Source organism: Dermacentor silvarum, chromosome 3, assembly GCF_013339745.2.
Source record: "Dermacentor silvarum isolate Dsil-2018 chromosome 3, BIME_Dsil_1.4, whole genome shotgun sequence".
Lineage (NCBI taxonomy): Eukaryota > Metazoa > Arthropoda > Arachnida > Ixodida > Ixodidae > Dermacentor > Dermacentor silvarum.
Window position 1 is genome coordinate 146,356,801 of NC_051156.1, and position 14,218 is coordinate 146,371,018.

Genomic DNA, 14,218 nt, shown 5'->3' on the forward strand with positions numbered 1-14,218 from the left:
ACGGCGATTCTTCCAGCAGAATATAACATTAGGTGCGTTCTCAACCGGATCTGTGGTTTTATGTACGTGCTCCGAGCTACCCGTTCAAATTTCTTGAATTCTCTTGCTTTCATGCATTCTCTCCCCCACGGACTAATTATCATTTCCTTGTCGCTTCCACTCTTCTCATGTAAGGTATATAAGCGGATGAGAGACGGGGCACCTTCAGCAGTCTTTGGTTTGTCAAAGGTACTACTGCCACAACCATGGTAAGCCCAAGCCGCCTTGAGCCTTTCATTTAGGGTCGGTTGAAAGTCTTTAAAGAACACTCATTCCAGTGTTAGTCTCGACCGCCTCCTCGTCTAATAATGAAAGCAACAATTCCCACTTCCCCGACTGCGCAAAAGTGTGCAGAAGCGTATGTTTTCCACCGTTTGTTTCTGTATTTCCCAGCCTTCTTAATTATTCACTTTTCTGTTCGAAATAGGACTCTCTTGAGAAAGCCTTATTTTGGAGCGTCAATTTATTTAATGAACGGTTAAAACTCGGCTCTCAGCCGGTTTTTTGGTTATTTTTATTGGCTAGCAGAAGTGCAATATTTTAATAGCTCGGGAATCAAACTCTTTTCTCTATTGTCTCTGAATATAAGTGACAATGAACGCGATTGGAATAATACATCAGAATGGGGTTCTGGAAGAGGGTAAAAAAACTGTTTCTTATATAAATCGCCCCATACTTAATAATATATGGCTTATTGGGCAGTGCATAGCAAAGGTACCTCTCGCATAAATGTACGCCATTTGAAAGGGCTCCCAACAATTTCGTTACACAAAAACATCCTTCCCTTGTGCATCTGTCTAGCTCTTTGGGCATTTTAAACCTCATATTAAAGAAACGCTCCTCCGGCAGACGGAAATATCCGCAACATTCTAATTAAAAATATGAAGCCAAGACCGCTAGGCCAGTACATCGCTTACATTACGGTACACAAAAATATCCCTGCTTCAAACCACCCGAGTTTTATTCCGGGTCTCTAATGCATGTGACCCGTAAGTTATAAATGCGTTACCCAACCAACGAAATGTCCTTCACAAAACTGAAAAATATTGTAGTAATAATAAAAATGCGAATGCAATTCATACTTCATTATTGTGAACAATTTTTTATAGTTCCGTGTGTGCGTCATCCTTGCCCTGGCCTCCAGCGCCCTTGCTGGATACCTTCACGGTGGCTATAGCCTTGGCAGTGGTGTCGGCCTCAGCAATGGTGCTGCCCTCGGTAGCGGCGTTGGCCTCGGTAGCGGTGTTGGCCTCGCCAGCTATGGTATTAGTCACGGAATTGGCTACTCCGGCCTCACCGGCTTCGGTGCCGGCAACGGCCTTGCCTACGGACCATCCGCCAGCTACGCCGTAGCTGCTCCAGCTCGTACCGTCTCCACTTACCAGGCTGCTCCAGCCGTGACCACTGTTCAGAATGCTCCATCCGTCGCTACCTACGCCGCGGCACCAGTCGCCACCTACCAGTCAGCTCCAGCTGTGTCCCGCGTGACCAGCTACCAGTCCGCTCCACTTGTGGCCGCTGCCCCAGCTGTTTCCACCACCTACCACGCTGCTCCAGCGGTCGCTACCTATGCCGCTGCTCCAGCTGTGTCCCGCTACACCACATACCAGTCGGCTCCAGCTGTCGCTACCTACGCTGCTCCAGCTGTCTCCCGCGTCACCTACCAAGCCGCCCCAGCTGTAACTAAGGTCTACCAGAGCGCCCCAGCTGTGTCCCGCGTCACCGCCTTCCAGGCGGCTCCAGCTGTAGCTACTTACGCTTCTCCAGCTGTCTCCCGCGTCACCTACCAGAGTGCCCCAGTCGTCGCTGCTGCCCCAGCTGTGTCCCGCGTCACCACCTACCAGTCTGCTCCAGCTGTCGCTACCTACGCTGCTCCAGCTGTCTCCCGCGTCACGTACCAGGCTGCCCCAGCTGTGACTAAGCTCTACCAGAGTGCACCAGTCGTCGCTTCTGCCCCAGCTGTGTCCCGCGTCACCACCTACCAGGCTGCTCCAGCGGTCGCTACCTACGCTGCTCCATCTGTCTCCCGCGTCACCTACCAGAGCACCCCAGTAGTCGCTGCTGCCCCAAGCGTGTCGCGCTTCACCACCTACCAGTCTGCTCCAGCTGCCACTGCCTACGCTGCCCCAACTGTTACCAAAGTCTTCCAGTCTGCCCCAGCCGTCGCCACCGTGGCCGCTGCTCCAGCTGTGTCCCACGTAACTACCTACCAGTCTGCCCCAGCTTTGGCCACCGTCTCCCACGCTGCCCCAGTCGCCACCTACGCCGCAGCCCCAGCTGTCGCTACCAGTCAACGCTGCCCCAACCGTTGCCACCGTCCACCACGCCCCAGCTGTGGCCACCGTGGGCCACGCTGCACCAGCCTACAATGCCTACCAGACCGCCCCCGTCTACGGCTATGGTGTTGGAAACCTCGGCTACGGAGCCGGACATTATGGCTTCGGCCATGGCTTTGGTGTGTATGGCCTGAACTACGGCTATGGTCTTGGCACTCCATTCGACTACAACACTCTCCTCCGCAGGAAGAAGTAAGTGTAAGTACAACATAACATTCGCTAAAATATGTTCAGTAGCACAAAACTAGTGTGTCATGCCTACTGTTTTCTTCTTGCAGAAAACCCTCTACTCTTCAGAAGACATGGTCCAACGACAAGGAAAAGAAGAATATGTTGAGCTTAAGCTCAGTTATTCATATTTATAAATATTGCTGGAAAATAAATGCCTCCAGTTCTAGCAGGAGAGCTCGATGAAAGCACCGTGATTGCTCTCCGCTTCACATAGTGAACGAGAGTAAACGAGTGCGTTCTGGGCGTCGGCATGTTAGCTATTCCTTTGGCCTCAATAGTTAATATTCTCACGCGCTAAGGCAAGAGCAGTCAACAGTACCAGCAGCCAGACACGAAGAACGCCAGACACGAAGGGACGGTTCTTCAGCTGGCGCGGGATCTTCCACTTCGTCGTCTTCTTCGCTGTTCTTGCTGGGCACGCAATGCTTATCATTTGCTGGCTCAAAACACCATGGGGTAATATCGTTTGCAACCCAACGTAAACGCATTACGTGCTTAAAGAAATAGCGCTCTCACTGTGCGTGCTCCGTATGTTATTGGGTTTCCGCGGTTTACGCACACCATGCAAACATATGGTATACGGCAAGTTCACGGCACGTTATGTATACGTACGCTAAGAAATGGCGTTGTCGTACAATGCGGTCGCCCATGGCTCCTGCTTGAGCTTGCATTCTCGCGATGGAAACGCTCTCACTAACGTTCATTGTCAGTTAATGTCGAAATGAGCTTTCGCCTCCCTTGAACTTACCTGAAATGCTAGTTATGAGAGCAAACGCATCCAGTTTCCGAGATCGTTCGGCTATTTCGGCGTGCATAGGCCTAAAGAGACGCGTCAGCATAGAAACAATACGGTGGTAGGTTATGGATTGTCTTGGCTTTATATACGTTTGGCTCGAGGCACCACAAGCGCTCTTGTCCTCTAACTTATTCCTTACGTTTGCGTTCCCGTAGGTTAAACCAAAAGTCTTGAACGGACGCTCACCGTATTGTGCCGCAAAAAAAGCTCCTTTCACGTACGCCAGGCGACAGACAGTTATCTATAACTATCTATTCCTGAAACTGTACTTCGATCGTTGTATTTTCGAGCGTTGAGCTTGGGGAAGAGATTACAGGGTTTTAGAGTAAGGGCCCTCACAGGTTTCGCAGCCCCGAAGAAATAGCGTCAGATCCAACGCGCATGCGGGACACGCAAAGAGAGCTAACCAATTTCGACGGCGATACTATTTTACGGAAATAGCACTCTGACCCAAACTCAACGCAAAAGTTTCGTGTCAGCGCACGTGGCTACATGCATCGATGCCTCGGCTCTCACCTTGCACCACATTTAACCCCAGTCCTCGTTAACCTGAAGCCATCAAAAGCAATGAATGATGTCGTAGAATTTCGCTTTCACTCATTTCATAGAAAAAAAACAAGAGTTAAATGAAAAATTATTCTTATTCTTTAGATCGGCAGCCAAACATGCACGCCGCCAGGCCTAACACAAACGCAGGAAAAGGCCTGTCTCAATGCTAGGTCGGCTGAGATTGAATTCACAGCTTAACATGACAGATTTTATAATAGACACTGCATATAAAACTTGCTATTAATGATGAAGCCCGTATTCAAAGAGCCATTAATAATACGAAAGGATTATATGCCCCATATCGCGAAAATCCGTCCGCGTGACCGAAAGATGGCACCAAAAATAGCCGATTCCGTAGAGAAAGAACACGTAAAAATGTGTTTGAATTGACGTCACATTTGTCAGAGGGGTTGCAATTGCTTTGAAAAGAAAATTTGGTAAATTTCCGTCTGTATGGGAACCGAACCCGGGCCTCCGGGACGTGAGACTGGCAAGCTTCCTCGATGCCGCGGCGGCTACACGGTTCTGGCTGGCTAAAGGAGTGCCTAGTGCGTTAGTTAATGATGTGTTCATAAGCGCGTTCATGAAGTTCCGAGGTGTACAAACGGTAAAATGTTTCCGCATTCCCAGAGGCAGTCTTAAGTGTCCATGCCGAATTTTCGCTTTGCTTTAGATTACATTTTGTTGAAGCTTCCGTAGTTGCTCGTCGAAACGCTGCAAGCGCACGACACAAAGAACTAGCGCTAGATCCTACTCTAAAACTCGTTGATTAACGTTTACAGCCTGCACAAGAGATTACGCAGAACTGCTCAGCAGGAACGCCACATTCATTATAGTGCGCAGAATGCTCATACCAGCTGCGAAAGGTAAAACGCTGCAGCCCTTGCTCTGCCACCGAGCGGATTAAGCGCAGCGTTGACGTAATTTTTGCAGCCAAACATACGGGTTTCTAGAGACCCTCTCACCCTCCACGCCTCAAGCGTCCGTGTAATTTAATAAAACGTGTAACCAGAAGTTGCAGAAGCCGCAGCGTGTTTGGCATCAACTTGAGTACCAATCAGAATTCTGTACATCCAGTACTACCACTCCGACGATAATGTGCAGCATTTTATTTCGCTTAGAATTATTTGCCTATACTTCAGCCTTTTTGCGCCTATCTACATATCTATCTATCTATTTATCCATCTATATATCTAACTATCTATCATACGCTGACCATATGGCCACTATAGGTATGTGGTCGTGATGCCGTCATAGTATTTTCATCGTCGTCATTCAAGCTTCGTAATCCGACTCTCGTCATGCCGTCGTGGTCTCAACTTCTACGCCCACCCAGTGTCCCAATTAGTCTCATAACTTGGGCCACTAGTTATGCCCTCGTGGTCGTGGATGTCTTTGTCATCATTTTATCGTCATTACTTCAGCTTTGTCATCCGACTGTCGTCGTACCGTCGTCGTCACACGGTCGTCATGCATTCTGTGTCGCACAACCGTCGTGATGCCAGCGTGGTTGTTTCGTCATCGTCGGTCAGCTTCGTCACCCTAGTATCATCACTGCGTCATCGTCATGCCATCGTCGTCAAACGCGCTTCGTGATACATTCGCCGACTTGCCATTTTCGTCAATGCACTCGCCGTAGACCCCATTGTCCTCATACCGTTGTATTACCATCGGCGTCATTTCGGCGTCATACAGTCGTTGCTTTACAGCGAAGCTGTGATGACTCGAATCCCGAGATTTCTTCGCCTTCGTCGACAGAAGAGTCGACAGACAAAGCGATCCACGAATTGAAGTGAAAGGGCCTATCTCTATTGGAATTACGCATGCAAGACGCACCTCAGTATTCATTTCAATAAAGAAAGTCACAAAACAAGTGTCAAAACCACGTGATAAGGAGCATTTGAACAATACGAAGCACGTAGCGTTCGCCGCATGCATATCCCGGCGAAGATTACGGTTGCATTAGCTGCAGTTGCCGGGAAGCGGCAACTGTAGCATACGAAGCAGAGATTGATGTCACTAAACTTTCATATGTAAAAGAAGAACCCGCCAAGCAAGTTATTTCGTTTGTGTTGTAATAGCTCTATGGGAAGGCCACGCGTAGCTGGGACTCCCGAAGAGCGGCGTGAATACGCTGAGCGGCCCTTCCTGCCCAAAGCAAGCCACGCACAGTTAGGACGCCTTTTACGCTGTACCTTTTTACGTTGGTTAGGTACAGTGCATTTAGTGGTCTTGCTGTCAATAATTACATGGAGTACATTGCTCAATTTTTCAAAGCTACCTCACATTGGTCTACCGGATCAGGCAATACCACAGCTCATCTGGCCAACAACATTTACAGCGTGGATTGGAGCCCATTTTTTTTTGCATTCGTCATCATTCCAGGTGCCGTCGAGGTCTTTCTATCGTCGACATTCTCACTTCAACATCCGACTTGTAGCCCCCCCCCCCCCCCCCCCCCCCATCGTCGCCCCACGCTCAACATATCATTGTCATTGTGGTGTTGCCGCCTTTCTAAATTTTACCGTCCTCGTAACTTCGGTAAAGACATTCCATTGTCGGCATGGCATCGTCATCATACCACCTTCGTCCATCTGACGAATTACGCCACTCCGTGTTCGTAATTTTATCCTAATCATGCGGACGTCATTCAATCGTGATTACGCCGCCGCTTCGTCGTCGTCAAATAGTTCCTATTGTGCACCCGTTCTCATACCGTCCCCGCCATGCCGTCTTGGCCGTGCCATGGTCGTCATATGCTTGTCGTAATCCCATCGTTTTCATGTCATCGTCGTCACGCTGTCGTCATTGTATCGTCGCCATGATTTAGGAATCATCTCCTCTTTGTCGTCATGCCATTGTAATCATACCGCCTTTGTCGTTCCAGTGACGTCATTCCTTCTTCGTCATTCGGTCGTCGTCACTGCGTCGGTGTCATGCCGCCATGCCCATGGGTTTCCTTGGCAAACGCGTGGCTCAGCAAAGTAGGATGAAACCGGAGTGTGTCGCGCATACCGCAGCGGTACTTCGCCTGCGGCACCATCACTATAGACCATGCGCTCCGCGCAAGTCACGCCTTCTCATGTCACGCTTTCTTTCTGAACAGCGAGCGACGCAACCGGTGGAATTCAATACACCTAAACAGCAGCGCTAAAATTTCGTCATCTTCGGTGAATTCTTTATTAGTGTGACCTACAGAAACCGGTCGTATCCTCTTTTTTTTTCTTAATGTTTTGCTTTACTCTTTGAGATCTGTCATCTTGTTCTTTCCATCATACCTTTCTTCCTATGTCTGCCATTTCTACGTTTCTGTCCCGTTCTCCTTTCTCAAGAGGAGGCAGGCGTTGTGCCCCTTGTAGTGGCAGTCGTTAGCCTGCTCCTTGCTCTTTCTTTCCCGCCTCACAAGTGTATATATATTTTGACACCAAATAATAATGTAAAACATCCATAGCTTTCGCTTCTGAGTTACTTTTCCCAATAATGAAAGTCGTGAGTTTCCCACTTCTGTCACTAAAATCTTGCATAAATAAAAGAACACTTTCTATGATGGCGAATCTTACCTTACTGGCATGCTGTTTTAGAATATTTGCTCAGTAGAGGCGTGACTGGCAATCCAGCACTCATACACACGAACACATAGCGCTAAATTCTAAATACAATTTGTTAAGCAGAGTCACTGTCAGTAAGGAAAGCTTAATTATTATATTTCAATTCTGAGGTATTACGTTCCAAAACCCCGATATGCTTATGAGGCACGCCGTAGTATGAGATTCCAGTATAATTTACACTACCTGGGGTTCTTTAGCGTGCACGGTACACGGGCGTTTCTACATTTCGCCCCCACCGGAATGCGGCCGCCAGGGCCGGGAATTTATCCCGCGCATTTGGGCTTATCAGCCCAACGCCAACGCCACTACGCCACGTCGGCGGGGAAAGCTTTAATTACACACGATGTCAAGTAAGTATAGCTAAAGTTGGCGAAGCGTTCCCTGTTTTCTTTCCAGATGTAACACAACGTGGCGGGAGCTCTATATAAAAAGGAGAGTAAACAGCGATTGACACCAAAGAAAGCCGACATCGTTATGGGCTCTTAGTGTACCGTGTGGCTTGTTGTTGAGGCTGCACTACTTTCGTTATTGGGCCCCCTTTTTAGACTGCACTATCTAAAGGATCAACCCTTAGTTTTCGTTGAGGAAATCCACACTTGCGGTTAAGGCTCTAGGCACGCGCAGTTGAACGAGTGCATCTTGGTTTCATTTAGACTTTTTTTAGAGCTGATGGATGACTTGCGTAATTATGCGTGCCCTCTACTGTGCAGTGTCCGCGAACTACAAGACCTGGTTGGAAAACAAGGCATACACCCGCTTGCGCTCTCGGTGGTATTTGACTTCTTCACGGCCAGCTGAGTTGGACTGAGTCACTTGCGTTTCACGAAATTGGTGACTGCAGATGTACAATAACAAAAATACCGTGCCAGAAGTGAAATCAGCCATAATGATGTTCAATCGTATTTTATTTTCAAAGCCTATTTGACATCCCTGCGAACGCTCAACCTCAACAGACATTTCCGATGCGTACCTTGGAATTCTGACGAGCTCGCTACCAGGATGCATTGAGGAGGCATCACACAATCTCTCAAAAGAAAAAAAAAAAAAAGTTGCGTACGTCCACTAAAAATTACCCAGGTGTGTGTTATGTACCCAAGTTTTGGGTTTTATCTTCGTTCCACGTATTGCTTTATTTCTTTTAACCGAAGTCAACTAAGTGAACTAAGTGAAACTAAGGGGAAAGTTGGAATCAAGAACACAATTCAAAAGTGGCTCGACGCTTTGATTCACACTGATGTTAAGCGTGAGCAGTTTGATTAAATAGATCGTTGTGAGCTAGTGACACCTTGCGGTGCAGAACAATGACACGTCTTTGAGCTTCGCCGGAGAGTCGCCAGATGGCGGCTCTTACCTGCGATTCCAAAGAAAGAGCAGAGTTTCTATCACAGAGTCAACCGTGAACATGGCCGGTCGTGTATTTTGAAAGCTTTTCTGCGTATACTCAACCTCGGTAGATATTTCACATGCGGACCGCCGCATTCGTAGTCTGCAGTACTCGCTGGCAGAAAAGGAAACTTATTATGCGTGAGAATTACCGTATTTACTCGAATATAGGTGGTCCCATATATCTTGTGACGTACAGCTGCAGCGGAAAAAGATTACAGCAAGTGGCCGATGGACGGAACAGGGAAATTACGGTACGCGGCGCTCCTGTTCCCGTGCACACTGGTATCTAAAGTGCCACATGATTCATGTTTCAAAGATGGGTGCCTGGCATCCTCGTTTTCGGCGTGCTAGGGCACAACAGCGTCGCGTGAAGCAATTTATGTGATCAGGTGATCGGTCACTTGTGCTCATCTTTTTGCGCTGTAGCTGTACTACAAAACGTGCCACAAAAGGTGTTACACCAGCAGAATGGCGGGCACTAGCCTAAGGTGGCCGAAAACCCCCGTATGAGTATGACAGCGCGTGCAGTCCCAAACCACTTCTTTCTTTCCGAAGGCCGGCTCGCAGCATCCGGTGGCATTATTCCCACCCTAAAAAAAAATAATAAGGCATCGTTCTGATGCTCGCGAAAGTGGACAACTACGACAGACACAATACAGCCTCGGAACACGACTGCACCCAGGATGTAGCGGGCAACTTTGAATGTTCTCTGACGTGAAGATAGTGAGGAAAAATCTTTCTCATAAAGTTGAGGAGGCAGTGGCATTACAGCGTGAAATGCGGCTTCATTCGAAGAACGTGCACAAACGTTGAGTGGTGCTTTCGACACGGGGACGACATCCCGCCACACCGAAAATATCTCATTGTTGACGTCACTAACGCGACGCAACTCATTGTAGGGTGCAATGTAGTGACTAAGCATCTATTTGGATAACCCTTGTTCGCGAACAGGTGTCCACACCCAAACTTGGTCTCCCGGCTGGTATATTCGACTAGTCCGAGACGAAGGATGTAGCAGCGTGCGTCTGTGCTCTGATTTTGCGTGGTGTGCAGGCCATGCCTTTTGGCGAGTTTTCTCGGCGTGTTGGGTGAATGGCTCAATATTGAACTCCCTGAGAAATAAAAAGAAAATGCTTTGAATATAGGTACGACCGCTCTCTTTTTAGAATAACGAAAAACGTTGAGCATGACACACTTTTATTTAGTGCAAGCTCAGCAAGTAAATCTTGCTAGACGATGCCGCAAGCTGCAGCCGCGTCGGAACTGCCAGAGAAGTCGTCCTCGTCGGATGCTTCTCAGGCGTCCTTGGCACTTCAAACTGCATCGTCTTCGGTGCCAGTCGAGTGTCCTGGATATGCAGCATTTCTTAAATCTAGTCTCGATAATCTTCTGACTGGCTACAAAGCGGGCATGATGTAAACTCCGATAGACCGCAACTTTTTGCTAGCCTTGTTCATGAATATAGATTGATATTCTTTGGCCACGAATATAGGTCGAGAGCTGATTTTGCATGACATTTTGCGAAAAATTATTGACAGTATATTCGAATAAATACGGTATTAATACTAAATGGGTTGCATCATCCTATTCTCCACACAGTAACAACGCATATTCTGCGATATACTCGCAGTCAGAATATAGACTTCTGTCATCTAAATAACACAATTCATGAGACCCCGTAATACATAAATTTTGTTTTGCCAAATCTTACACAAGAGAGATAGAAATGATCAATAGAAAGGCAGGGATGTAAACCAGATGGAGTTCCGGCTGGCTAGCCTGCACGGGGGGGGGGGGGGGGGGGGGGAGGAGTAGGAGGATAATAATAAAAAGAGAGTGGAAGGAAGATTTAGTTTATACCATAAATGCCGAAATCAACTTCACTTTTCTTAAGAAGCTCTTGGTGGAGAGCTTCTGACCAAACATTGCCTCGTGACATATATGATACACCTTGCAATTAAGGCTTTAATTTCGGGCCACGAAAAAATACATTTTAATTGCAGACAAGTTGCAATGAATATAAGAACCATCGAAAAAATCCGACACCTAACCACTTCTTATGAGTTGCAAATGCGAAAGCATTAATGTCGAATTGAACGCCGCTGAGCGGTCCTTCGAGCGTGGAACTCCTCGCGGGCAAGCTAGCGCTTTGAGACGGTTGGCGAACGCCTCCTCGATAGCAAAGGCCGGTGTACTTCGATCCGTGACGTCCTGATACCTTTCCCGGATATCATAGAATGAAATGGCGACGTTCCCGAGTAAGCCGCGGTGGTTTAGCCAAGTGGCTAAGACACTCGGCTTATGAGCGTGGGGTCCTAGGTTCGAAACTAACTACCGCCAACGAACTCCTTTCAAATTCATTCTGTTTTATACATTAACTTCTTACAGAGATTACCGAGGCGCAGTTAGAAGGCAGGTGACAGCTTGCGCGGATAACACAGGCCTACTAGAGCGAGGGTGACGTGGCGTCTCGGCGACGCCCTCTCCCCTCACGCAACACCTGGCGTGCAACACAGCCGCAGGTGTGCGCTTTCGCCAGCTCGGCGCCATCGAGGCACGCTCGTGTCGCGGCATTGCAGCCAATGGGAATTTAGGTGCCATTTTTCGCTTGTCCAGACGACAGACGCCACCTTTTTCGCTCAATGGGCCATTTGAGGCTCTCGCATCAGAATGAAAAAAAAAAGGCACTTAACGCTCATTGCTCATGCGTAGTAAATGCTGGTCGCGCTTTATCAGTTATGTACTGAAAATATCAGCAGATTTCGTAGTAAGTATAAGAAAAAAAGTAAAAGCTTTTTTACAAGTAGCAAAAGGAGTAAAAAATAAAAGCAGCACATTTCGCTATCATTCGTCTGGAATTAAGGCACCAAAAATAAGTGTAATAGAAACATTTATCAATTGATGACTAAAATTTGAGGAAAATCGGAAGGCCTTCTGCTAAATCAGTAGCTCTAGCCTCCAGCAACACTAAACGAAACCTTCTGTGACGCCACCCTTCCGTCCCTTGGGTACCAATTTGCGCGTTGGCTCTTAGAAAGTAGACCCTCCCACGTTGCTTGACCTTTTATGCATTGTTTTCTTCGGGGTAGCCCTTTATGAATGCCATAGTTATGAACGGCCATCATCCCTGTCGTTCCGTTTCATATTATAAAATCTTAAGATAGTTTTCACGGTGATACCGTGGGTGCCGCCATGTTTGATCGCGTGGTGATGGGTCCGTTGGTTGACTCAGCTGTGTCTGTTGCCTCTGTGTTTATAATAGATGTGCATGATGCCGGTGCAGCTCCGTAAACCTCTGGAATAGCTGCTCTACTCTGGGAGCAGCCGGGTTTTTTTTTGCGTGACCACGACAACACCACCGAAACTTGTGAGCCAATACAACCTTCGCTTGAAAAGTCGCCGTTTAGCCCGAAAGGCGAAGCATCGATTGCGATAGCGAATTAGTAAACAGCTACTACGTAGTAGCTACTAAGCAGACGACAGAAAACTAGGAGGGATGATGAAGTTGGGAAATTTGCAGGCGTAAGTTGGAATAGAGACAGGGGTAATTGGAGATCACAGGGACAGGCCTTCATCCTGCACTGGACATACAAATAGGCTGCTGCTGCTAAAGATGATGATGATGATACGAATTGAGGAAAGTAGGTTTAGCAGCCTTATAAAATTGTAAACATTAGCTTTACTGACTAATTAATAATCAAGCGCGGCAGCAGCAGCGAGCGAAGTGACTTTCGTGCTGTTGTCTATCGCTTCAACGCAAACTAAACGTCGAAAGCACAGCGCATGGGAAGCTAGCCGCCACGGCGTATTTGTCCGCATCGCACATCAGTTTTGAAGATGAGGCCCGCGCGGGCGCGCACTTTGTCCACACTGCAGGTCGCTGTCAAGATGCGGCACCCGTGCGGCCACACCGTAAGGAGCAGCCGCCGCACGCCTCTCCGCGACGGCGCTAGATGGCGCCGAGTGTTCTTAGGAAAGCGCGAAAGAGGAGTCCCGCTGCAACACATGCCTCATACATAACTTGTTTCGTAGGTGGCAGTACGTTGTGTCGCTATATTTATTCATTGCTAACACATTGCCGTCGACAGTCATCGAGAGAGGGGTTCTGGCGCCATTTTTTATTCCATGACGTGAAAGGCGTTAGTATTAGTCCGATGTCTGAATTATTAGCAAATTTTCATGACTTAGGGAATATATTTATTGAAAGGCACCACACTGTTTCTACTATGCTAGGTTCTGAGCGTAGTGGTAATATATATGAATATATTTAATGAAAGGCACCACACTGTTTCTACTATGTTCTCAGGTTCTGAGCGTAGTGGTCGCCTTTCCAGTTGTAAAGAGTTGCTTGTTCAAGCAGTGGTGCCCCGGTTTCGACACGACGTTGTTAAAGGCAACAACGTTGCGTCTGAGCACAGTCCTTACGCTGGGTAGTATGACGCTGCATTTGGCGCGCTGGCAGCCTCGGTACGTGGGGTCACTGCTTGGTTTCGCACGGTGGTAGAGGCTGTGGCTTGTCTTTTTCTATGTCATAGTTGAGAATAACGTGCAGGACGCAGCTCATGTCACCTCGCACAGCTCCAGTGGTAGGTCATGGTAATCGTGAGGAAGACCAGCTTATAGGAGCTGCAAGATTGAAGTGGCACCGCTCGCGATATACTAAATTTCTGGGCTTGGTTGACACGAAGTGCTTGGCGCTGAACCTGAGTAGCATCATGTACAAATGGCTGCTATGACGAATTACATACAGCTCTGGTTGTAGACAACCTACTAAAATGACTCGTACGTCTTACGCCATTAGAACCCACAACTTGATACTAGTGGCAGGGGTTTGGACCAGGTTGGCATCACAGTAAATTAATTAAATTATGGGGTTTTACGTGCCAAAACCAGTTCTGATTATGAGGCACGCCGTAGTGGGGGACTCCGGAAATTTGGACCACCTGGGGTTCTTTAACGTGCACCTAAATCTAAGTACACGGGTGTTTTCGCATTTCGCCCCCATCGAAATGCGGCCGCCGTGGCCGGGATTCGATCCCGCAACCTCGTGCTCAGCAGCCCAACACCATAGCCACTGAGCAACCACGGCGGGTTCGGCATCACAGTGGTTCTGCCATGCACCTACGAGAAAAACTACGTAGGAATCTCAACCAACAGCAACGCACACCTCGACGAGAGATTCGAGGTGACATGGCGCAGGAGCATCTTAGGAGTAGCGAAGTTACCCCAAGTGTCGGTGACTGGCGACACCGCGCACTCTGAGCCAACAGTCA

At 48.1% G+C, this 14,218-nt stretch overlaps 1 protein-coding gene across 1 annotated transcript; it reads left to right on the forward strand.

The window, feature by feature from the left end:
• The first annotated feature begins 185 nt into the window (after window positions 1-185).
• On the forward strand, window positions 186-2,571 carry LOC125944006 (uncharacterized). Its single transcript, XM_049663693.1, is given in 3 exon segments — window positions 186-248; window positions 1,149-2,327; window positions 2,329-2,571. Coding segments are annotated over 3 exon segments (1,425 nt in total). The 5' UTR covers window positions 186-245.
• Window positions 2,572-14,218: the final 11,647 nt, after the last annotated feature.